Source organism: Falco peregrinus, chromosome 1 (assembly GCF_023634155.1).
Source record: "Falco peregrinus isolate bFalPer1 chromosome 1, bFalPer1.pri, whole genome shotgun sequence".
In the NCBI taxonomy this organism is placed as follows: Eukaryota; Metazoa; Chordata; class Aves; order Falconiformes; family Falconidae; genus Falco; species Falco peregrinus.
In genome coordinates this window covers 40,117,823-40,141,795 of record NC_073721.1, presented here as the reverse complement: position 1 = coordinate 40,141,795, position 23,973 = coordinate 40,117,823, and the positions used below count along the sequence as shown (strand labels likewise).

The following is a 23,973-nucleotide window of genomic DNA, read 5'->3' as shown; positions in this document are numbered from 1 at the left end:
CCAAAGCTCCTGTCACTGATTGCAGCGACCCTCACAGCACAGGACCGAGCGCGGGAACAGGACAACTCGGACAATGATTCCATTGACGCTGATAAACCTTTGGACCCAGGTCCTATAGACCCGGAAGAGGAGCTAGACCTTTTTCCTCCTCCCCCTGATGCACTGGCTGTATGTTCGGGGAGGGTGAAAGGGGGTCTGCGGGATCGGTGGCAGCAATGCAAGCGGGAAGCGCTTAAGCGAGGGCATTTGGGAGGCGCCATGGCACGTTCACTATTTTGTCAGCCAAATCAACCTGCAGAGTGGCAGCCTGTGCAATACGAGGCTGTTAAAGGGTTAAGCAAAGCCGTGCGGGAAGGGGGGATTCATAGTACTTTTGCTGTGTCCCTTCTTGAAGTGATGGCAGAGCCTTATACACTCACACCACGTGATTATTGGAAGTCATCGCTTTGTGTGGTACGCACTCCGACGCAGTGCATGATGTGGTTATCTGATTTTTGCGAGCTATGTGTAGTGGCCTCGATTGAAAAGCTTAATCGGGGAATTGCTGTGAACTGTGAGCCGCTGGCTGGAGAAAATAATTGTGCCGTCCAATCCTGTGACTCAGGCAAGGTATCCCAGGGACAGCTATTTGCAGACGGAGGAGATGGCTATGAAGGCAGTCCGGGTAGGGGGATACGGGAGTCTGGGCGAGCCTCTAGTGCGTCCTTCGCCACAGTCTTGCAGGGTCCTAGAGAGTCATAGACTAACTTTATTGATCGGCTTCAGAATAGTTTGCAACAACAAGTCGAGCAGGAGGAAGCTCAAGGGTTGCTTTCAAAACAACTAGCTGTGATAATGCCAATGAAAATTGCAAATGGGCATCGCAGCCCTTGCACAGTCGCAACCCCAACACGTGTCAAATGGTTATAACCCAGAACTCACAGCAGACTGTAACTCCCAGGTTGAGTTCTGGAATGCAGCGTAACGCATTTTTGCTTCTCTAATCTCTTCTGTAAGAACAGCGCACGCTCTTCACGTGCTTCGTAAATAAGGCTGCTAGCTTGCTAAAGAAAGTAGTACTACAATACTATTTCTTTTTTTTTTTCCCCAGGCTTATTATTATTAACAGGTGTCGATTCTGTCCGTCGTATGTTGCTACAGAACCGAGTTGCTATTGATTTTTATTATTAGCGCAGGGACAAGGGTGTGAAGGCTTTGATAGGATGTGTTACGTCAGTCTGAGTGACCACTCTGAATCAATCCACAAAAGCATACAAAACTTAAAACAAAGATCCGCAGCAGAGCCAGGGGTGGGAGGCCTTTGGTCTCTTCTCACGGCTGGGAAACTTTGGGCCGTGGATCCAAAGTAGTCCAGGATTTATTATAATCGCCTTAACCCCCGTATTGATGTTTGCCTTCTGTCTCCCACGCCTTTTTGTCCTGTATTCAGCGTTTAGCTGAGTGTGACATAAATCAGGTCACGGGCACCCAGCTACACACCACCTTTGCCTTGTCGCAATTCACAAGCAAAAATAGGAGGATAGAGAATGTCTGAAGAGATATACAGGAGAGGAAAATGGGGAATGGCTGACCTAACGAGAGATGAGAGAACAGCTAGGTATTGTGAAGGAGAGGAGGAAAGACGAACACGGTTATCTAGTGACAAATAGGTGTCTGCATGCGTGTAGCGGTACATAGCTATGTAACTGCGTGAATGAGCTCTGCCCTGAGCCTGGTGGTACGTGCAGCTGCGGTTTGTGTCCGGGCTCAGAGATGTCAATACGGGCTTCTCTGTTACGGTCAAGTGTCTCTGGTTGCATTCCAAAAAAAAAAAAAAAAAAAAGAAAAAAAAAGTGACTTTAATAAGACTGCAACCTAATCGAATTCCAAGAAACGTGAGATAAGATGAACTTCTGAATTTTGTTCATAAGCCGTAATGGAGTGCTACCTATATATGAATGCTAGAACATAACTCTGTTTCAGTGTGACCAGAATTTAACATGCAACTGCATCAGCATATTGACAGAATACCTTTTGAGTTATTTCTTTTTTTCCATAACCTCTAAACTGGGAACAGCTCAAGGTGAAAAGAGACTGTTCAAATCCTCAGCTGTTGCCTCAGAAGGAATAACGTGTTCTTTGTGTACAGGTGAATTTAACACAGCTGACAATTTGTTTTGAGTTAGAAGTATCTGTCACACCTTCATCCCCACCACCACAACCTTTAAGGTCGGTGGGAAAAGCATTCTGTACTCCGTTGCAGCGGGGAAACTTCAGTTGAGCTGCAGTAGTTTGCGTACTTAACTGCAGCTCCTTTGGTGAAAATGAAGTTGTCGTAGAAGTTAGACTTTAACTTGAGTAACATACCCTTTGATACCTTGTAAGCGAGAAAGATTGTGTCCTGACAGCATGCTCTTTCCCACACTTGTGCCTAGAGTTGTACTTGAAATCAGGTTGCGTGTTAAGTTTAAACCTCATCACACAGATATCTCAAAGTCCACAAAGACACATCACTGCTTAGGGGATTCTTGCAGTATAGCAGGTGCAAAACCCGTTCCAAAGTAACGATCTAGTGAAGCGTTTTCTTTCAGGAACACCATTTTCTCACTTCTCATAGGTTATACACCATACAACGTAATATCTCTCCATAAAGTGTCTTGTGACTAAACTGCATTCTGCAAATTTGTATTAGAAATAGATGCTTGCATTTTCACCTGGTGAAGTTCCCTAAGCTAAAGGATTGTGACCTAGGCATTGCTACGAAGCTCAAAGATCGCGACAACGGCGATGGAGAAGAGTCATTTAACATGTAGTTGATCTATGGTTCATACAGGACTATATCACACTACGAAACCGGTATGAATTCAGAGCTGTGGATGTACTGCATGTTCAAGTAATAGTTTATCTACAATATTTTTTTTTTAAAAAAAAGGTGCCTAAGCTATAAATACCGTACACTATTCTCTTTCCCTATTTTTTTAAGCATTTTTTTATTTCCCTGTTTGTGTATAGTTTTATCTATCTATCTCGATATAAACAACCAACACAAAGCAAGCAGAACATTTTGAGAAACTTTTATAGTTAACTTCTGCATTTAATTCCAGTAACAATCTAGAGGTGTCCATTCAGCTGTTTGTTTAGTTCCAAGTCTTCACTGTATGCTTTCAGGTTCTTTGAAAAGCAGCAATAACAGTTGAGCAGTTATTTAAAGTGAAACTTTGCCCTACACAATTTCCACTTCCATGCTTTAGAATGGAGGCACAGCGGAACACTCGCCCAAGGGCAAGATTTCAAGAGCTTTTAAGTAGGTTTTATCTTTTCACGTTAGGATAGAAAATGTTCCTTAAAGGCTTATATATAGAATTTACAAGTTAAACACAATTTCTCATGCTCATTTATTTGATTAGAAGTTCCTGAAAAATATTTTCATAAAACTCCCATAGCTTATTGCACGTTCTTATAAATAATCATAAACCTGTATGTTGACCTCTGGATGAAATGCACCGATAACAAGTTTAACATTTTGTGAACCCGACTGAAATGTACAAACGTACACATAAAATAAGGCCAAAATTGGTAATTAAGCAGTGAGAAAGAAAACAAAAGAAAAAGGGATGACAACTGTAGGACAAGGCCTCAATGACAAGAGTCCAAGTACTGATAGCCTGATGAATAGAGACTTGTTAGAACTTGCAGGGCACAAGCCCTGGGAACAAAGGAACAAGCTAACTGCAGACCCCTGAGCCCTTACAGTTGAGGAGGCAACCAGACGGACAGAGAAACAAGTAGCCAGATAAGGGAACGGATGGCGCCGATATGTAACTTTGTTAATCAAGAAAGCCGCGTAGAAAGAAACTCCTTAACTTTGGAATAGAAACTGTTGCTATGTCAAGGTAAACTAATAAGTTCCTATTGTTCTAACGGTGTGCCTTAAGTATCACCCAATCAGTGTTTTTTACGCTTAAGATTTAACCAATCAGTGTGTAATATGTAGAAGGTAGAAACGTATATAATTGTAAGAAAACCACTAATAAAGGGACAACTTGCTTGCATCAAGCTGCGTCCCGTCTCTTCATTCGCCGCAGACAACTCCATAACATGGTAAAGCAACCTTTTACAAAATAAAAACCAACAAAGAAACAAAACCAAAAACCACAAACAGGGGTGAATTGTAGAGAACAGAGACAGTGGGTTGTTTTGACATTGATAATGTGCAGCTGAGAACCTGCAGCAAAGAGTCACATAACTTTGAGGGAGCACGAGAAGACACCAGCATGAGACAGAAAGAAAGGAGGGATGTGATCTCACCTGTAGAAGGCAAGTGAACAGCAGAGAGTGGCCTGTCGCAGCACTCTCCAAAGGAGCCAGCTGCAGCCAGGTCTTTTACCATCACACTCTCCATGGCAGTCCCTCTGCTGCCTTCTAGTCTCGCCTCATCCAGGGCACGCTCACCCTCTCTGCTTCTTCCTCGGCTGCCCAACCGCTTCACAGAACCAGCCACAGCTGCACCTTGTCTACACCAGCCAACCCACCGCCCCTGAAGCCAGCCCACAGCTGTACATTGTCAGTGCTGATTAACCCAGCTTCGTTCCTCTGCAGTAGCCTACAGTGCACAGTGCTAAGGAATGTGTTGTACGAACCTTCCGGGCTGTTCCGCGTCAATTCACAGTCAGTTGCAAAAATTGAAGGACATGTCACAGGGCTTACGGCAGGAACTTTTGGGAGATCGGTTGCGGAATCTTTTCAAGTCTCGGGGAACCACCAGATGGTTGCAGGAGTTTACAACACGCGGAGGAATATTGTTATTGGTAATTGTAGTCATGTTGACCATTATTCCCTGTATGCTGGACTGTATAATGATTCAAAAGTAGTTTAACCTCTAATGTTGTTTCTGTTCAAAATAAAGACGGGGGAATTGCAGAGAGCTTTATGGCCAGTGCTGGAGGCCACGATGCCTGTGAAGGGCCTTGAAGGCTAAAGAAGAGAGAAAGTACGATAAGGTTGGCTGAATGCCTGGAAGGAAGACGGGGTATGAAGCAAGGCCAGAGCGGATGCGCGATGCCACATCTCGGCGGCTGGCTGAGAACATGAAACCCACAGAGATAAGAAAGAAGAGAGAAAAAAACCGCAAGAAGTTCAGTGCATCTGCAGCTTAGTAATTAACCAATTATACGTGGCCAAGAAGTGCGTGAACAGTATTGATTAACCAAAGATATTTTAGTATGGGGCGCGTGAACAGCAAACGAGGATATTATAAGCGTGGGTTCTGGACTAATAAAAGGTCTTCTGGTTGAACTCGGGAGTCTCCTCAGGCCGTGTGCTCCTCCTCCTCGTCTGCCATTGCATGGACCTGCAAGGCCACACAATAAAAGTTAAAACAACGTTCATGGTGCATTCACTCCTGCCTGTGTTTGTCTAGAGCAGCTGTGATGCTGCCCCTGGTGTTACCTGCTCAGAGAACTGCTGCACCTACTGCTGCCACATTCTCTGCACCTCCTTCAGTTTCTTTACATAGTGATCTCTTTCTGCCTGGAGCTGGTGAACTGACCCTGAGAGCTGTTCAAAACAAAATAAAACACAAAGAAAATCACATTGGCTAAAGAAATTTGGCAGTGACCGCTTCAGGGATAAAGCCTGAAGAAACCAGTGTTAACGCAAAGCTCAGGCTGCATTCTTCTGCCACACAAGTTTCTTTACAGACATGAAGATCTGGATGTCATTCCGTACAAGCCCTGAGCAACCCGGGTTCCCAGGCCTGCCTTCTCCTCCAGTGCCACCTGCAACTGCTGCTTTGCATCCAGACTCCCTGCCTGATTTGACAACTGCCAAGAAAAATCAAAAAGTCACGGCAAAATGTTAACACGCCACTTCTGCATAGCCTTTCCCCTGATAGCAACCTGCCACATGATCCATGTTGCAACCTTAAAGTGCTCCAACTCACGGTGATGTTCAATGAAAAAAAAAAAAAAGAGGAGGGGGGAAGGAGATTAAAATCAAAAAGCTTAGATTTTAGCCCTGTAAAACAGGCTGAGCTAGACAGCTCCTCCCTACCAATTTTGTATTTACGACTTGTTTGATTAAAACCTATTTTCTTAATCTAAAAATCTGGCTCAGAAACTTTGTGCATTTCCAGAGTCTGTATTACACAGCCAGATCAGATGGTCTAAAAGCTTGTGATTTTAAAAGTTGTCAAACACGTCAGGAATTTAAAGCCAGTGTCTGGAGCATGGCAGTTGGCACACAGTACTTTTCCCAGAAGAGGAGCAGCTGCCTTTATTTCAAGGGTAACTTAAGCCACTGTCTGGGGAGGAAAAAAAAAACAAACCCCAAAATAAACAAAAGAGCAGTTTCTTCCCTCACAGGCTCAGGTTCACACCGGCTTGCTCTCTGAACTGCTAACAGCTGGCTTCCTGAATTCCCTTCCTAACTGGCTGCTTCTCTTAACTTTCCCCAGCTGACCTTCGAGTTACCATTGTCCAATTCACCTTCTGCAAGGGTGGGTACAAACACCAGCCCTATTCAACTGGCTTCTCAGTGAGACCACGAGACAGCTGCGTAACCAAAATGCCAAACAGATACAAAGCAGGAAAAGTCTTCGTATTGTCACGCGCTGTATGTTCAGTCACCCTCTCATATTGTAGAACATTCTTTTTGCAGACCAGCGTCACAACAGCTTTCAGTCTACTGCTCCAGCTCCTTCAAACAGACCTTCTGTTCCTCAGAGGCCTCGCTGAAGGCCTTTGACCAAGAGGATGCCTTGATGAGGTTTTGTGCCTTCCTTTCAGAACAAGGGTTAAGCCTTGCCCCCACTCTCAGAAGCAAAGTCTTACAACGGTCAGTGTGATCTACCCTCACAGCCTGGAAGCAGTATGGGCACCTGTTGGATCCTCCGTTCAGCCATTTCCAGTTTCTGATGCAAATTGTCCATATGCAAATCCTTAGCTGAGATCTTGGAAGACAGGCAGCGAATCTTCTGTGACAGCTCTGCATTCTGCTGCTTTATTTCCTCACTGCTTTTGCTGAAACAAACCAAGATTAAAGCAGCATCACTGTATGTACTATGGGTCTGGGCAAGTACATGTCATAAATTTACAATCCAGCTAGTCGTAACAGTTAGAATCACTGAAACATCACATCCAGTCACTTTTTTTAAGCTGAATATCCAACCTCCCAAGTCACCACCTGTGGTGCATGCCCCTTGTGATGTTTTGTGGCTCTACCGGGAAGAGCAGTGTTACTCTGCAGTAACAAGCAGCAAATGGACTTACCTTTGTTTGTACAGCTCCAGTTTCAGGTCTTCTAGCTCCTTCATTAACTCTTCGTTATGCTGGAGAAAAAAAGAAATGACTGATTCAGCTGCAGACTTCAGCAAAATACTTCACCTTTAGCCGATCAGCTGAAGTGGAAACATCAGAACTTTGGCAAAATCCTTCAGGACAGGTTTGCTTACAACCTCCTGAATTTGCCAGGAATAAATCTGCTCAGCCTTTTCAAACGCGATGCTACTAACTGGACGTGAGGTCCTTTCTGCAGACTTCTGGATGAATATCGATACTGAAGTGTCTGCCTGATGGAGACCCTCCTGAGACAAGGTCTCGGTGGCGCTCCTGTTGCGTGGAGCTGGCAAGACTAATGAAGTAAGGTGCCGGATCTGAAGACAGCAACTGGACCATATGATTAGTGGTCACAGAAACCTGAATGAACTTTGCCTTGACCGTGGAGAACACAGGGCTTTACAAGGTTAATTAACAATTCAGAATGTTAATTTCTGCCCCTTCTCCGAGCAGGGACTACAGACTTTGCATTAGTGTACTGACAAGCAAATAGCCAAAGGCAGAGCTGCTGGTGAAGCGTAAGCAGAGGTGACTCTTACCTTCTCTGCCTGTTTCTGCTGCAGAGAGATGGAGGCCAAAGTACGTTCCAGCTCCACTACCCTCTGGCGAGATGAATGTAAATGAGCAGCAAAGCTCTTGGCTTCTCCTGAAAAAGTCAGGACAGAGTAGAGTTGAGGCTGGACCACAAAGAGCTTTTTGGAACTGGCTAAACAGCACTTTCTACTTTGTCTACAAGCTCTTAAGGCAGCACAGAGCTTTGCAAGTCAGTAGACCTGGTTCCGCCCCTGGCTCTACAGGTGGCTCACTAGCAGCTCTGGGCAGTAAAGCTCTCTGTAACTACCATCCTCACTTTGAGGGAGACGACGAAACTTCCTCTGCAGAGTAGGCAATATGTTGGTTGGGATCTTTCTTTCTAATAGGAGAAGTTGCTCAAACTTGGTTCAGAATGAAGGGCTCGGGTAAAACCTACCTTTACGCGATAGCTGTGTGGGAGGGAGGGTGGCGAAAAGGGAACTAAGTTTTAAAAGGATCAGAAGAAAGTCAGAAAGGAACAGCCTGGGGTACTCGCCGGGGCTGAACAGGGCTGACAAGGCTTTAGCGATGCACAAAAGAACCTCAACTGCCATGGGATCAACATGCTCCCACTTGGGGGCAGCTCTGGCGACAGAGGCAGCGATGGTGCCAAGTATTGCCCACCCAGGAGTCGGCCACTGCTGTGAGCTGGCTGCCAGCAACTGTCATGCCTCTGGCTTGAAATTCACACTTTGACCAACAGCTTGAGCTGGAGCGCTCACAGTCAGTTACCTGATTTCTTCCGTGCAGCCTCCTGAGTATGTGCAAGGGCCGCCTGCAACTCAGACTCCTCAGAAGATAGAATTCCAATAGTCTTGTTACGAACCTTCGGGAAAGGAAAATCGGCTCAGCACAAAACTTCTTTGCTTGTAACTGCAACATCACTGTTGCCACAAAAGGCTAACTCAGTAAAGGGAAAGAGCTCGTGCAGTTAAGTACAGTCTGGCTGGCTCCCAGTTTTCCTGAAGGAACGCGCTCGTGGCTTCCTGAGTAAAGACTGTGAATGGTCAGTAATCCAGAGAACAGCAGAAGGCAGGTAGTGTTACTGTAATGGAGGCTCTGCCTTACCCGTAGCTGTTCCCTCAGCGCGGCTTGCTCTTCAGAAAATGTATTTTCCAACTCCTCCTTTTCCTGTATAAACAAATGATGCCTATTTAGCACAAAAATGTAGATGGGTAACCCTTGTTTTGTGTCAAACTAAAAAAGCAGTGATACATTGGTAGTACTTGCAGCAGTCCTTTTAAAGACATACTTCAGCCCTGCGTTATTTGAACGCCTTCACTATTTATCCATCCTAGATTGGCAGTAACAGCATAGCACAATCGCTGCTAGCATAAATACGGTAGTGCTTGGAAGCAAGCTACTGGCAAGGACTTGTATTCTCCTGCCTCCACCACACTCCTCTAATACTTGAGTATTTAAACGTTCGCTTGTGTCAAAATAAGAACGCTACCTGCCAGGCAGGCCTAACTCATGAAGTCAAATTATTCAACCCTACGCTACAATGAAACTGAATCTAACACAAGACAAGACCACACGTGCCTGTGCCACAGCCCACTATACTCTCCACGCCGCCAAGAAAGAGATACTATTTTTCTGCCTATCCAAAAACGGGACACACTTTACCTTCTCCAGCTGATCCACTGCCTCCTGGCTCTGCTCCTTCCGTGGAAGAAAAGTGATGCACCAGTATCAAGAGAAAATACTCTCACACATCTGAAACACATTTTCACTTCAACGAAGTAGGATACATGCCCAATTCACGCAAACAGAATTTCCACCGTCCTTTCTGTAGAGGACTAGGAAGTTCATCTTAGCTATTAAAAATACGAGATCTGGAGCTGCCTTCACTAATGTACTTTATTTGCCAGGCATCTTTTTCATCGCTCAGTAGATTGCCACAGTTGTTCTCCAACACCGCTGCTGAAACCCCTCCATGTCTACATCTGAGCATCTACCACCTTCAGTTAAACTCGCACCCCCACATCTGTGCAACTGATGGCAGTAATCCTGGTGTATTGGGGTGATCGCCAGAAATGCTGGGTTTTTTTAAAAAGCACCACCAATAAAAAAAAAAAAACACAACCCAAACCCCCAAACAAAAACGTAGTCTTTTCCTTGAACTGAGACCTCAGACCTTTCTTCCACTGAAGAGCTCGCCTTAAGTCACGCAGAGCCGCACTTGTGTTGGCAGACTTCTGCAGGAAGTGGTATGGGAGGGCTGAAGCCAGATACAAAGAGAAGGGGTAATTCTGTCCTAGCCAATTTCCATCTTACCCGTGAAGTATTTGGAGATTTGTTGTCCGTAGGTAATGCACCTTTAGATGAGGTGAAGGAGACAAAGGTGGCAGCTGCCTACCCAGGCCGCCACACAACCGTGCTGCTGCGTTTGCTATTTGCTTGTTGTCTCCCTGACAGCTTCTTCACAGATGCCTCGTAACTAACTACAGAAGCAGGGCTTTTTTGCCTTCCCAAAGAATGAGCATTGTCCAAGCTCTTTCTTTACTACTACTGCTACTACTTCAATGCATTTTGAAAGGTGACTACAGATGGAAGAGCGATGAGCGAGAGGTTTTGATTCTAGCAATGCCCATGCACAACATAACCAGCAAAAGCAAAGGCAAGACCACAAATGCAGCAAAGGCCCTACACAGTTGCAGGCCAGCGTAAAAGCAGGCAAACAAGGAGAATCTTGGGTGGGCAATGCACTATGCCAAGTTCCTCTGCAGCCCAGCTAAAACACAAAAAGAACCAGAATGGAACAAAAATAACCCAAACCCCAAAGGAAAACAACAAGGGGGGGTCACGGGGTACACCGGGAAATGCTGAACTTTGCAAAAAGTGTACTTCTACAGAGGAACAAAATGGGGGAAAGCATTTCACACAAGAAAGGCTCTTGTCAGACTGAAACAAGTCCACTTGGCTGCATTTCTTGCAGTGTTAAAGCTGAAGGCTGAAAAGCTGCAGCGGGAATCCATGCAGGCCACAGGACAAAGCAGTTCACTCATCGCGCCAAGAGAAGCTGAGGATATGATCAGAAACCAGCCCCAGACCCTCTCAGGCCTACTGCTCCCACTCTGCCGATATCGTTAGACCAGCAGCACCACCTGCAGAAACAGGTTTTCACACTGCTGCCAGCACCAGAATTCTGTGTTTCAAGGATTCGGACCAGGCGCAGAAATAGCTGTTTTATCAGGATGCTTACCATCCAGGGAAAGCCTGATGAGATCAGCAGAGCACACTTAAATGGAAACAACAAAACTCCGTTTCTTGTTCCTCAGCTGAGCCAATACATTCACCAGCGGCCTTAGACTTTGAGCCCCTTAACAGGTTTTCCGTGCAGCTCATTTTGTTCCCTACAGAGTGCCGTGTAAGCAGCCTTCCTTGTGGCACTAGGAGAGAACCCATAACTTTGCAGACACCCAAAGAGCTTGGAGGAGCAGCGAGGACCACGTCAGACTGGTTGGTTGGGTTGTTTCTTACCAGTTCCTCTATCTGTGTAACGAACTGCTTGTTCGTTAAGATTGCTGGAATCCAGGGCTACTGCCAGCTCCCGGTAACGTGTCTGATGGGCACATGCAGACAGGAGAAAAAGGAAGGAGCAGAAGAGGAGGAGGGGAGGAAAAAAAGCAGGAATTAAAGAGGACAGAAAAATAAATCCTATCGAACTGTGATAATCAGATTCTCCAAACAAAACAAAAATCTACCGCTTCAACAAAAGCAGCTGAGACATCAACACATTTTATCCATTCTGCCAAGGCTTCATTTTGACCCAACAGTGACTCAGAAATAAGAACGGCAGTTGCACGGAAGCCAGATTATCCCCAGTCCCCAAACTGGAAACACCTCCGATACCTGCCTCCCAGTGTTGATCACAACTACCCGATGATAGCACAAGACAACACTAGACAGCAGTGAACGAGAACTGTGCATTCAATGAGGTCTCGCTAACACTGCCGAAAGCAGAGTCCCAGTAAGTTATCAACAGTAGCAAATAAGAAAGGGGGCGGGGGGGGGACGGGGACACTGAGAACAACCTCCTTCCGATTCCTTAATATTTGTGGAAGAAACAGCACTTTCTCCATTCACATCTGATGTAGACTACAAGCAAAGCAGTCAAGTCAGCCAGTTTTATTCCCCACGGAAACAAGTCGCTACTAAGAAAGAACTGACTATCACAATAATACTCCTTATAGCGCCTTTCACTCCAAAGCACCACACAGAGAAAACATCCTTTTCTGGGTAAGGAGAGATGCAGACTCCCTCTGCGACAAGCTAATGTCAATGATGCAGGTTGATTTCCCATTCTTTTCCACTAAATCAAGAATACATCTTTCCATGAATACATGCTGTCCGTTCATCCCACTCAGCTTTTCTTCCCACTGCTGAAAGTTTACGTTCTAAACCAGGATTTTTTGCTTCTCAATGCTTAAATATCATATTGTTCAGTAGGATGACTGCAGACACCGCTGAGATCCAGGAGTGTTTTCTTGAGCTGACTGCTTAAAGCTCCACATCAAATATCAAGAGAATTAACAGGACAAAAGGAATACAAAGGCAAACCAGAGTGAACTCCATTCCATCTTGCAGGTTTCACTGCATCTAACTGGTACCCCTGGTGATTACTATAGTTACGTTTATTGATAAGAGACGCACGGATATGTAGTAAACAGGAGTTACTTTATGACAACTGAACTGAAGCAATGGTAGGAAAATAAGCTACCAAAATGATGCAAGTGGAACGAAAATCAGAGCTTTGCCACAGCAACAGCGGAAGACAATTCTGGGCTACCAAATTTGACTTCCCTGAGCTTCTATCACAATTTGATCAAGCCTTCCATTTAAATAAACTGCCTGAAAAGAATTCGTTTAAAAAGGCTGGGGTTTTATGTTTGTGCCTGAACGCGTTCCTATTGCTTATCGGCATAGTTCCTGCCCTTTCCTCTTCAGAAGCCTGGCAACACGAAGACGCTAAAGCCTGTAAACGCTTGACTCAAAGGATCCGACTTCCTGCCTAAACCTATTTAAACCCAGCACTGGAACTTGCCAGACTGTGCATCCCCTGCGCAAGTTTCATCGCCTGTTGTAAAACGGGTTGGCAGGAGTAACTAGACAGCTTCCTCAGGGCAGCTGTTCAGAAAAACCAAAGAGCAAGGAGGTAGCAAATGAGCTGGGACAAAGACCGAGGCACTCACATTCTCTGGAGGCTGCCGGTCATCGCCCGTGGGAGTCTCGGGCCGACCGTCGTCTTTAGTTTTGTGTTTTTTCTTAGCTCCTGCAGCTGCTCCAGGGCTCTTCTTCTGCTGATACTCCTTCAGCTGTGAAAAATAATAATAATAATGATCTGAAATCCAAACAGAATATGCCTTCCGTGAGAATGATGTCAACTCCCCAGCCCCAACTCCACTGGCTAAAAAGACCAAGAGAAATGCTCTTCAATGAGTTTGTCGCTCCGGCGGAAGAAAAATAAAAATCAAAACACGTCCAGAAAAGGCTAACCTAAGATCTAATGTGATGAGTGTTCAACTTTTGTATACAGCTAAGAGTTGCTGGGAAACGACTTGATACTCCATCCTGCAACTACAAGGAGATGAAAAGAAGTATCTTGGGGTGGGTTTTTTTTAGGGTTATAACTAAGAGCATTAAGGAAAAATGAATAAAGGGCAATGAAATCTGAATGTCAAGTGAAACATCAACACCTGACAGTAAGGTCTCCCACTCTGTGAAAGATTTTGAGGAGGAAAATTACAGTCCTTACAGACAAATGCCATGTTAATACAAGCAGCGTAGTCACCGTGCACTAAGGGCAGAAGCAACCTACAACTCATTTTTCAATCACACCCCCTTCACCCCGGAAAAGCTAGTCGGATAAGCCGTTCGCTTGAATTCGGCTGGGTCTTCCGAGCCGAATCGTTTGTGCTCCAGCAGGGTGAAGCCCCCAGGCAAGCGAGCCCCAGGCAGTTCGGTCAACTGCCCCTTTCCCCAGCCCGCAGCCCGCCCTCCGCCCCCCCGCCGGGCCGGGCCGCGCCGCGCCTCGGCCTCCAGGTGGGGAAAGAAGGACCCGTTATTGGCAGAACTCCAAAATGGAAGCCCGAACCGCTCCAGGACACTTTCCCCTCCCCAGGACTTTCACATACGCCGCCCACGCCGCGGCCGGGGAGAAAACCAAGGGCGGGGAAATAAGTAAAATGAGACCAAAAAACCCCAAAAAAGGGTGTGGGGGAGGCCAGGGGGAGGGAAAACCGCCAAACCGAACCCGGCGGACCCACGGCACCGCCGGCCCGGCCCGCCCCGGCCCCCGCCGCCCCTCACCTTCTCCTTGCCCGCCGCCAGCCAGCTCTGCCCGCTGCCGGCCGCCACGGCCGCCCCGCGCCTGGGCCGCCTTGGCTTCGCCCACCGCCGGCGGCAGCAGCCAGGGCCCGCCCAGCCTGCGCTGCCGCCCTGGAGGCCCGGCCCATCGCCGTGCCGCGACGTGCCCGGCCCATCGCCGGGCCCCGCCTCATGGCCGGGCTCCACCGGCTCCGGCACGGCGCCGGGCTGTGGCTCGTGGCCGGGCTCCACCGGCCGGGGCTCGCGGCCGGGCTCCATCGCCTCGAGGTTGCCGGGCCCGGTGGCTCTGCTTTTACTGCAGGGACTGGAGGAGCAGGTGCCACCTTGCAGTGCCTGCTGCCCGTGTTGAGAGACCGCACCGCCCGCTGCTCGGGTGACAGCCCGCACCGCCCGCTGCTCGGGTGACACCTGGCTGCCCGGCGTGCCCCACCCAGAGCTCACCTGCAGCTTCCCGGAGACGTTTGTTCCCCGGCGCTGACGGCACAGTGGGCCCTGTCGCTGGGAGACTCCACTTCCCAGCGTGCCCCGCGGCGCGCCCGCGCCTGCCGCTCCCGGCCGGCCCCGCGCGCACCCGGCCGGCCCGGCGGGAGGCGGCAGCCCTGGCCGAGCGGGTCCCGCCGAGCGCGGGTCGCAGCGCGCCCGCCCCGCCGCGGCCCGGGCCCGGGCGGTAGGAGCCGGGTCCCCGTGTTACAGATTTGCTAACGGTTACAATTAACTAACCTTATTTGATTTTATAAAATCATTTTCATAGAACTGTAGAGGAATAAGAAATATATTTCACTGGACCCAGCAGCTGCACAACACAAGCTGCTGTGGAATCCTCTGTACAGCCCTGTACCACGGCCAAGGACTGAGAAGCTGATTAACATACGAAGCGAGAGTCTGTTAATGAGTTTGGGGAAACAGTATGTTCATGCATGAATACTTACTGCATATGCATGACTCAGTCCTAGATGAGCTGTATGATGTTGAAGCTCGGTGTGCGTTGGTCGGGAGAGGACTCACTCACGCACCCGGCCGTCCATAAAGAAGTGTCTGCTTATCTCCCTCACATCGGGGTCGGCAAGTTTTTCATTCCGAGATTTCGGTACCAGCCGCTCCCCGCCCCCGCCGCGGGCCGTGCCTGCGCTGAGGCGGCGCGGCCCGGCCCCTGACGCGGCGCCGCTCTGCTCTGCCAGGGCCTCCGGTGGCGGCCGGCGGAGCGGCGCGGCCGGCTGCAGGTCCGCGGTGAGGCCCTGCGCGGGCTGGGGGGAGCGGGCCCTGCTCCAGGGCTGCCCCGGCCGCCGTCTGTGGCACGGCCCGGCACGGCCCGGCCGGGGGTGTGTTTTCTTGGGGCGGAGCTGCCGGCCTCGCCCCCCGGCGCTGCCTCGTCCTGGCAGCGCCTCTGAACACCGAAATTGTGGGGGTTACGGTCTTATTGTCACCTGACGCTGTAAATCTACAAAACGCCGTAGAATATGATGGGGGGCGGGGCAACGTTACAGAAACCCATCAGTCTTTTACCTGAGCTTCCCCCCTCCCTGCCCAGGAGACACGTTTTTCCTTTCCTTTTTTTCTCCTCTTTTCTCCATTTCTGATTAGTGCCCCCCAGCACCGCAGCATCTTCCCCTGGGCTGACGTAGCGTGAAATGTCTCCTGTGCTCTACAGATGCCCCCTCCCGCGTCCTGCCAGCCTAATGGAACCAGCCAAGAAGCCCTGCAGTATGAAATCAAAGAGCTGAAACAGAAAGACCTTGCTCTAGACCAGGAAACTGCACAATTATTGTCCGAGTGCGTCCTTGGCGAGCTCAGTGTCCACTGTGATGCCTCAATTATTTTTGTTTCAAAAAACCCCACCGGTCTAGGGCTTAGAGCTAAAAGCCATCCTCTTACACCACCGTTTTTATCGTGGCGTTGTGCAACGTTGATTACAGCGTTGTTTTGATTTATGGGACCCGTTAAGAGAGAATTCTTTCCACTTTATTTGGTAAAGCAACCCCAGGTTTTACTAGGAGCTGGGATAGGAGCATTTTAACTTTACCCCAGGTGTTGCTGAGGCAAATTACCTGTGAACTGGGAATGAATGGTTTTAACCGTCGTGATGCTATGACACATCATGCTCCCAGAAGGCCTTGTTCATGTGAGAATTAAAATTGGGATTGTGGCTTGTATGACCTGCCCGGTTTAGCCCCGGATGAAACAGTTTCCTTGTTTGTTCCATCCCGATCAAGGGTTTATTTATTTCCTGTCTGAAGCGAGTGGGTTAAACGTTGGTGTTCAGGAAGCAGAGGTGTTTCCCAGGCAAGCGAAGGGCCTGGAAAGAGACGGGTGCCGCTTACAAGGTAGCGCAACTGCTTTAACTGTGGTTTCTTATGACCTACTGTGGCAGCTGCTTATTAGCAGCTCTTTTGAGATAAAGTTGCTGCTTGCTTTTTAAAGAGAGGGTACCTCTGTGGGTTATTTGTTGCAAAGGAGTGTTATTTTCTAAGGTCACGTGTAGTACAGAGAATGGAAATGGCAGAGCAACAAAGGCTGTTCCCAAAGCTTTTTTGCTTTACCACCACGCGTTTTTTTTTCACTAGCTACAGATTAGAGATACAGATATAAACTGAATTCACCACAGCCTATTCCTGTTTCTACTTGATTCTGAGAATTCAGGTGGGTTGCGGTTTTTTTGTAAGTCGATTCGGCAAAAAAAACCCCACACAAAATGCGGGTCTACTCATTTGTAGCTTTCGTGTTGATGACTTGCAGCAACTGTACTTGCTGCCTTCGGATTCTGCTTTGGATAGTGCCAGGCTTGAGCGTCTCAAATCTCCTTGCTGTGCTGGGTCAGTAGGGGCAACACTCGCCGTGCGGCATTTGTGACCTTGTCTGCTTTTATTGCTACAGAGGCTACAGCCTGGAGGAACTGGAGCAGCACATTTCTCTGCTCCATGAGTACAATGATATTAAAGATGCTGGGCAGATGCTGCTGGGCAAACTGGGTAAGGAAGGGGAAAACTGTTGATGAACAACTCAGTCAATGTTTTCATGTAGACAGAGAGAGAGACGGTACTACGCCACGAAGGCAGAGCTTGTTTTAAAGATTCTTGAATTCTAGGGCTTTCATTGCCCAGCCACTTGTGCAGGCACAAACACTTCTGTCGTTATTTTCGCAGGATGTGTTTAGAACCGAACATGCGAAAGAATTGTCATTTACTGCTATTTTAGTCTATGTTATGTACTGCCAAACTTTGTTCAGTCTTACCAATTTTTGTCAGTTTTGCTCTTCATATACTTTAAAAGAGTGTTGAGACAAGCAGAGAGCACAGCTGCAAAACCTTAGGTTGGTTCCTTAGCTATGGGAGGTTCTGTGAGAGAGTTAGGGGCTACTGGGAGGAAAACACAACTTTTCTGACTGGTCTGATATTTCTGTAATGAAAACAGCGGTCTTTCTTTTCCAGCTGTTATCCGAGGGGTTACTACAAAGCAGCTCTACCCTGAATACATACGATCTGGAGCTTAGCGACTAGTATTGAACCTGAAGATTGCCCCGTCCTGCAAAGCTGACACTTACTGGGCCGTGACGGTTTGGTGTGGTATTGGTTCAGAACGGACAGAAGGTGGCCTCAGAAGCGTGTGTGTGGAATTGCAACAGCGCGTGCATGAACAGCCTTATTTCCGAGCAGCTTTACAACGTGAAAGCTGTTGAATCAGTCAACTGTGTCCTGCTTGTGGGAAAGGGATGTAGGACTTTGGATAATTTTGTCTCCGGTCTGATGGGACAGTAATTTTTTTTTTTTCGTTTGTTGGAAAGGCCGTAATTCAGGTTGACGTGAAGACTCTTCCCGTGGAGACCTTGCTTCTCTCCAGCATCCAGGGGCTGTTTGGTTACTGAATAATAGAGGAAGCGAGGGCATGCAAACGTGCAATGTAATAGCTGCTTTGAAAGAAAAGAAAAAACCCTCGGAAGCAGCAAGGGAAGAAGGCTGAATTTGTGGTGGCTTGGGGATTGGTTTTGTTTTATGATCACATCTGGGTGAGGCTGGGTATTCTGCATTTTTGTACTTAACTGCTCGGGTATCTAGAGGTTCTGTATCATTTCTGTGGTGAATGGCAAAAGGTGAAGTTGTATTGAACTGTCCTGTCTGAATAAAGCAGCTGTCACATTTCTCAGGAATTCACTTCTTGAAGAGCCTATAAAACAGTGCGTGAACCTGGGAGCAAATTCTTAACCTCTATTCTGAGACAACTGGAACATCTATTACTCAAATGTTTTCTGAGGACTCTCAATGGTGACGGTGTGGCAGCGCTACCCAGTAATGGGTAGGTGCCGAATTACCTTTACTGCTACAGAGGCTACAGCCTGGAGGAACTGGAGCAGCACATTTCGTTCTTGCGGCTAAAAAAGGAACAGTCAAAAGTAAGGAGGAAGCGAGTGGTGCGGCAGAGCGGTAATAAGGGGAGCAGCGGCGATGATGAAAATGATCTCGGCAGACGCGTTACAGAGGGCTGGAGGAGAGTGCACTTGGAAAGTACGAAAGAGGGAGCGCACGCGTTTCCCGTGATATTACAAGATAGACACCCGGGCCAATATCAGGCATTTCACTGGGAAATGATTAAGGAACTACGGAAAACTGTCACGCAAAATGCACTATATTCTCCTTTTACACAAATTTTGTTAGAGAATGTGATGATGGGTCCGCAGCTAGTGACTCTGCTAGAATGGATCTGTGACAAAGTGCTGGACTTTCCACCTGATGGCACTTTGCAAATTCCTGCCTGGCAAGCGGTCGGCAGGCGATTGTGTGATGCTGCCGTGGAGGGGGACTCCGTGGCAGGCATGTGTTTAGCGCCTTGCTGGCAAATTCTGACTCCTCTTTTGCCAAGCGTGGGCTAATTCTACTAACGGCGCTAAACCAGGGGAGGCTGTAAATCCCCCCGACAGCGCGGCTCTTCTCAACACACCGTCAACGACGGCGATTCCCTCCACACCTCCTCTGCCCCCAGAGCTCCTGTCACTGATTGCAGCGACCCTCACAGCACAGGACCGAGCGCGGGAACAGGACAACTCGGACAATGATTCCATTGACGCTGATAAACCTTTGGACCCAGGTCCTATAGACCCGGAAGAGGAGCTAGACCTTTTTCCTCCTCCCCCTGATGCACTGGCTGTATGTTCGGGGAGGGTGAAAGGGGGTCTGCGGGATCGGTGGCAGCAATGCAAGCGGGAAGCGCTTAAGCGAGGGCATTTGGGAGGCGCCATGGCACGTTCACTATTTTGTCAGCCAAATCAACCTGCAGAGTGGCAGCCTGTGCAATACGAGGCTGTTAAAGGGTTAAGCAAAGCCGTGCGGGAAGGGGGGATTCATAGTACTTTTGCTGTGTCCCTTCTTGAAGTGATGGCAGAGCCTTATACACTCACACCACGTGATTATTGGAAGTCATCGCTTTGTGTGGTACGCACTCCGACGCAGTGCATGATGTGGTTATCTGATTTTTGCGAGCTATGTGTAGTGGCCTCGATTGAAAAGCTTAATCGGGGAATTGCTGTGAACTGTGAGCCGCTGGCTGGAGAAAATAATTGTGCCGTCCAATCCTGTGACTCAGGCAAGGCATCCCAGGGACAGCTATTTGCAGACGGAGGAGATGGCTATGAAGGCAGTCCGGGTAGGGGGATACGGGAGTCTGGGCGAGCCTCTAGTGCGTCCTTCGCCACAGTCTTGCAGGGTCCTAGAGAGTCATAGACTAACTTTATTGATCGGCTTCAGAATAGTTTGCAACAACAAGTCGAGCAGGAGGAAGCTCAAGGGTTGCTTTCAAAACAACTAGCTGTGATAATGCCAATGAAAATTGCAAGTGGGCATCGCAGCCCTTGCACAGTCGCAACCCCAACACGTGTCAAATGGTTATAACCCAGAACTCACAGCAGACTGTAACTCCCAGGTTGAGTTCTGGAATGCAGCGTGACACGTTTTTGCTTCTCTAATCTCTTCTGTAAGAACAGTGCACGCTCTTAACTGGCTTCGTAAATAAGGCTGCTAGCTTGCTAAAGAAAGTAGTACTACAATACTATTTCTTTTTTTTTTTTCCCAGGCTTATTATTATTAACAGGTGTCGATTCTGTCCGTCGTATGTTGCTACAGAACCGAGTTGCTATTGATTTTTATTATTAGCGCAGGGACAAGGGTGTGAAGGCTTTGATAGGATGTGTTACGTCAGTCTGAGTGACCACTCTGAATCAATCCACAAAAGCATACAAAACTTAAACCAAAGACCTGCAGCAGAGCCAGGGGTGGGAGGCCTTTGGTCTCTTCTCACGGCTGGGAAACTTTGGGCCGTGGATCCAAAGTAGTCCAGGATTTATTATAATCGCCTTAACCCCCGTATTGATGTTTGCCTTCTGTCTCCCACGCCTTTTTGTCCTGTATTCAGCGTTTAGCTGAGTGTGACATAAATCAGGTCACGGGCACCCAGCTACACACCACCTTTGCCTTGTCGCAATTCACAAGCAAAAAAGAGGAGGATAGAGAACGTCTGAAGAGAGATACAGGAGAGGAAAATGGGGAATGGCTGACCTAACAAGAGATGAGAGAACAGCTAGGTATTGTGAAGGAGAGAAGGAAAGACGAACACGGTTATCTAGTGACAAATAGGTGTCTGCATGCGTGTAGCGGTACATAGCTATGTAACTGCGTGAATGAGCTCTGCCCTGAGCCTGGTGGTACGTGCAGCTGCGGTTTGTGTCCGGGCTCAGAGATGTCAATATGGGCTTCTCTGTTACGGTCAAGTGTCTCTGGTTGCATTCCAAAAAAAAAAAAAAAAAAGAAAAAAAAAGTGACTTTAATAAGACTGCAACCTAATCGAATTCCAAGAAACGTGAGATAAGATGAACTTCTGAATTTTGTTCATAAGCCGTAATGGAGTGCTACCTATATATGAATGCTAGAACATAACTCTGTTTCAGTGTGACCAGAATTTAACATGCAACTGCATCAGCATATTGACAGAATACCTTTTGAGTTATTTCTTTTTTTCCATAACCTCTAAACTGGGAACAGCTCAAGGTGAAAAGAGACTGTTCAAATCCTCAGCTGTTGCCTCAGAAGGAATAACGTGTTCTTTGTGTACAGGTGAATTTAACACAGCTGACAATTTGTTTTGAGTTAGAAGTATCTGTCACACCTTCATCCCCACCACCACAACCTTTAAGGTCGGTGGGAAAAGCATTCTGTACTCCGTTGCAGCGGGGAAACTTCAGTTGAGCTGCAGTAGTTTGCGTACTTAACTGCAGCTCCTTTGGTGAAAATGAAGTTGTCGTAGAAGTTAGACTTTAACTTGAGTAACATACCATTTGATACCTTGTAAGCGAGAAAGATTGTGTCCTGACAGCATGCTCTTTCCCACACTTGTGCCTAGAGTTGTACTTGAAATCAGGTTGCGTGTTAAGTTTAAACCTCATCACACAGATATCTCAAAGTCCACAAAGACACATCACTGCTTAGGGGATTCTTGCAGTATAGCAGGTGCAAAACCCGTTCCAAAGTAACGATCTAGTGAAGCGTTTTCTTTCAGGAACACCATTTTCTCACTTCTCATAGGTTATACACCATACAACGTAATATCTCTCCATAAAGTGTCTTGTGACTAAACTGCATTCTGCAAATTTGTATTAGAAATAGATGCTTGCATTTTCACCTGGTGAAGTTCCCTAAGCTAAAGGATTGTGACCTAGGCATTGCTACGAAGCTCAAAGATCGCGACAACGGCGATGGAGAAGAGTCATTTAACATGTAGTTGATCTATGGTTCATACAGGACTATATCACACTACGAAACCGGTATGAATTCAGAGCTGTGGATGTACTGCATGTTCAAGTAATAGTTTATCTACAATATTTTTTTTTTTAAAAAAAGGTGCCTAAGCTATAAATACCGTACACTATTCTCTTTCCCTATTTTTTTAAGCATTTTTTTATTTCCCTGTTTGTGTATAGTTTTATCTATCTATCTCTATATAAACAACCAACACAAAGCAAGCAGAACATTTTGAGAAACTTTTATAGTTAACTTCTGCATTTAATTCCAGTAACAATCTAGAGGTGTCCATTCAGCTGTTTGTTTAGTTCCAAGTCTTCACTGTATGCTTTCAGGTTCTTTGAAAAGCAGCAATAACAGTTGAGCAGTTATTTAAAGTGAAACTTTGCCCTACACAATTTCCACTTCCATGCTTTAGAATGGAGGCACAGCGGAACACTCGCCCAAGGGCAAGATTTCAAGAGCTTTTAAGTAGGTTTTATCTTTTCACGTTAGGATAGAAAATGTTCCTTAACAGCTTATATATAGAATTTACAAGTTAAACACAATTTCTCATGCTCATTTATTTGATTAGAAGTTCCTGAAAAATATTTTCATAAAACTCCCATAGCTTATTGCACGTTCTTATAAATAATCATAAACCTGTATGTTGACCTCTGGATGAAATGCACCGATAACAAGTTTAACATTTTGTGAACCCGACTGAAATGTACAAACGTACACATAAAATAAGGCCAAAATTGGTAATTAAGCAGTGAGAAAGAAAACAAAAGAAAAAGGGATGACAACTGTAGGACAAGGCCTCAATGACAAGAGTCCAAGTACTGATAGCCTGATGAATAGAGACTTGTTAGAACTTGCAGGGCACAAGCCCTGGGAACAAAGGAACAAGCTAACTGCAGACCCCTGAGCCCTTACAGTTGAGGAGGCAACCAGACGGACAGAGAAACAAGTAGCCAGATAAGGGAACGGATGGCGCCGATATGTAACTTTGTTAATCAAGAAAGCCGCGTAGAAAGAAACTCCTTAACTTTGGAATAGAAACTGTTGCTATGTCAAGGTAAACTAATAAGTTCCTATTGTTCTAACGGTGTGCCTTAAGTATCACCCAATCAGTGTTTTTTACGCTTAAGATTTAACCAATCAGTGTGTAATATGTAGAAGGTAGAAACGTATATAATTGTAAGAAAATCACTAATAAAGGGACAACTTGCTTGCATCAAGCTGCGTCCCGTCTCTTCATTCGCCGCAGACAACTCCATAACATGGTAAAGCAACCTTTTACAAAATAAAAACCAACAAAGAAACAAAACCAAAAACCACAAACAGGGGTGAATTGTAGAGAACAGAGACAGTGGGTTGTTTTGACATTGATAATGTGCAGCTGAGAACCTGCAGCAAAGAGTCACATAACTTTGAGGGAGCACGAGAAGACACCAGCATGAGACAGAAAGAAAGGAGGGATGTGATCTCACCTGTAGAAGGCAAGTGAACAGCAGAGAGTGGCCTGTCGCAGCACTCTCCAAAGGAGCCAGCTGCAGCCAGGTCTTTTACCATCACACTCTCCATGGCAGTCCCTCTGCTGCCTTCTAGTCTCGCCTCATCCAGGGCACGCTCACCCTCTCTGCTTCTTCCTCGGCTGCCCAACCGCTTCACAGAACCAGCCACAGCTGCACCTTGTCTACACCAGCCAACCCACCGCCCCTGAAGCCAGCCCACAGCTGTACATTGTCAGTGCTGATTAACCCAGCTTCGTTCCTCTGCAGTAGCCTACAGTGCACAGCGCTAAGGAATGTGTTGTACGAACCTTCCGGGCTGTTCCGCGTCAATTCACAGTCAGTTGCAAAAATTGAAGGACACGTCACAGGGCTTACGGCATGAACTTTTGGGAGATCGGTTGCGGAATCTTTTCAAGTCTCGGGGAACCACCAGATGGTTGCAGGAGTTTACAACACGCGGAGGAATATTGTTATTGGTAA

General features: G+C 47.0%; 1 protein-coding gene and 1 pseudogene across 1 annotated transcript in view; one reads left to right on the top strand and one right to left on the bottom strand.

Moving 5' to 3' along the window:
- The window catches only part of LOC129783857 (golgin subfamily A member 2-like), a 142,938-nt gene that overhangs the window by 11,794 nt on the left and 107,171 nt on the right, over positions 1-23,973 (bottom strand). The window contains exons 10-13 of the mRNA XM_055796543.1: positions 8,619-8,712; positions 7,853-7,959; positions 7,248-7,306; positions 6,857-6,998 (exon numbers count right to left, since the gene is read on the bottom strand). Of these exons, the coding sequence (XP_055652518.1) occupies positions 6,857-6,998; positions 7,248-7,306; positions 7,853-7,959; positions 8,619-8,712 (402 nt within the window). The remainder of the gene's footprint in view (positions 1-6,856; positions 6,999-7,247; positions 7,307-7,852; positions 7,960-8,618; positions 8,713-23,973) is intronic.
- On the top strand, positions 15,849-17,880 carry LOC129783860 (DNA repair protein SWI5 homolog; annotated as a pseudogene).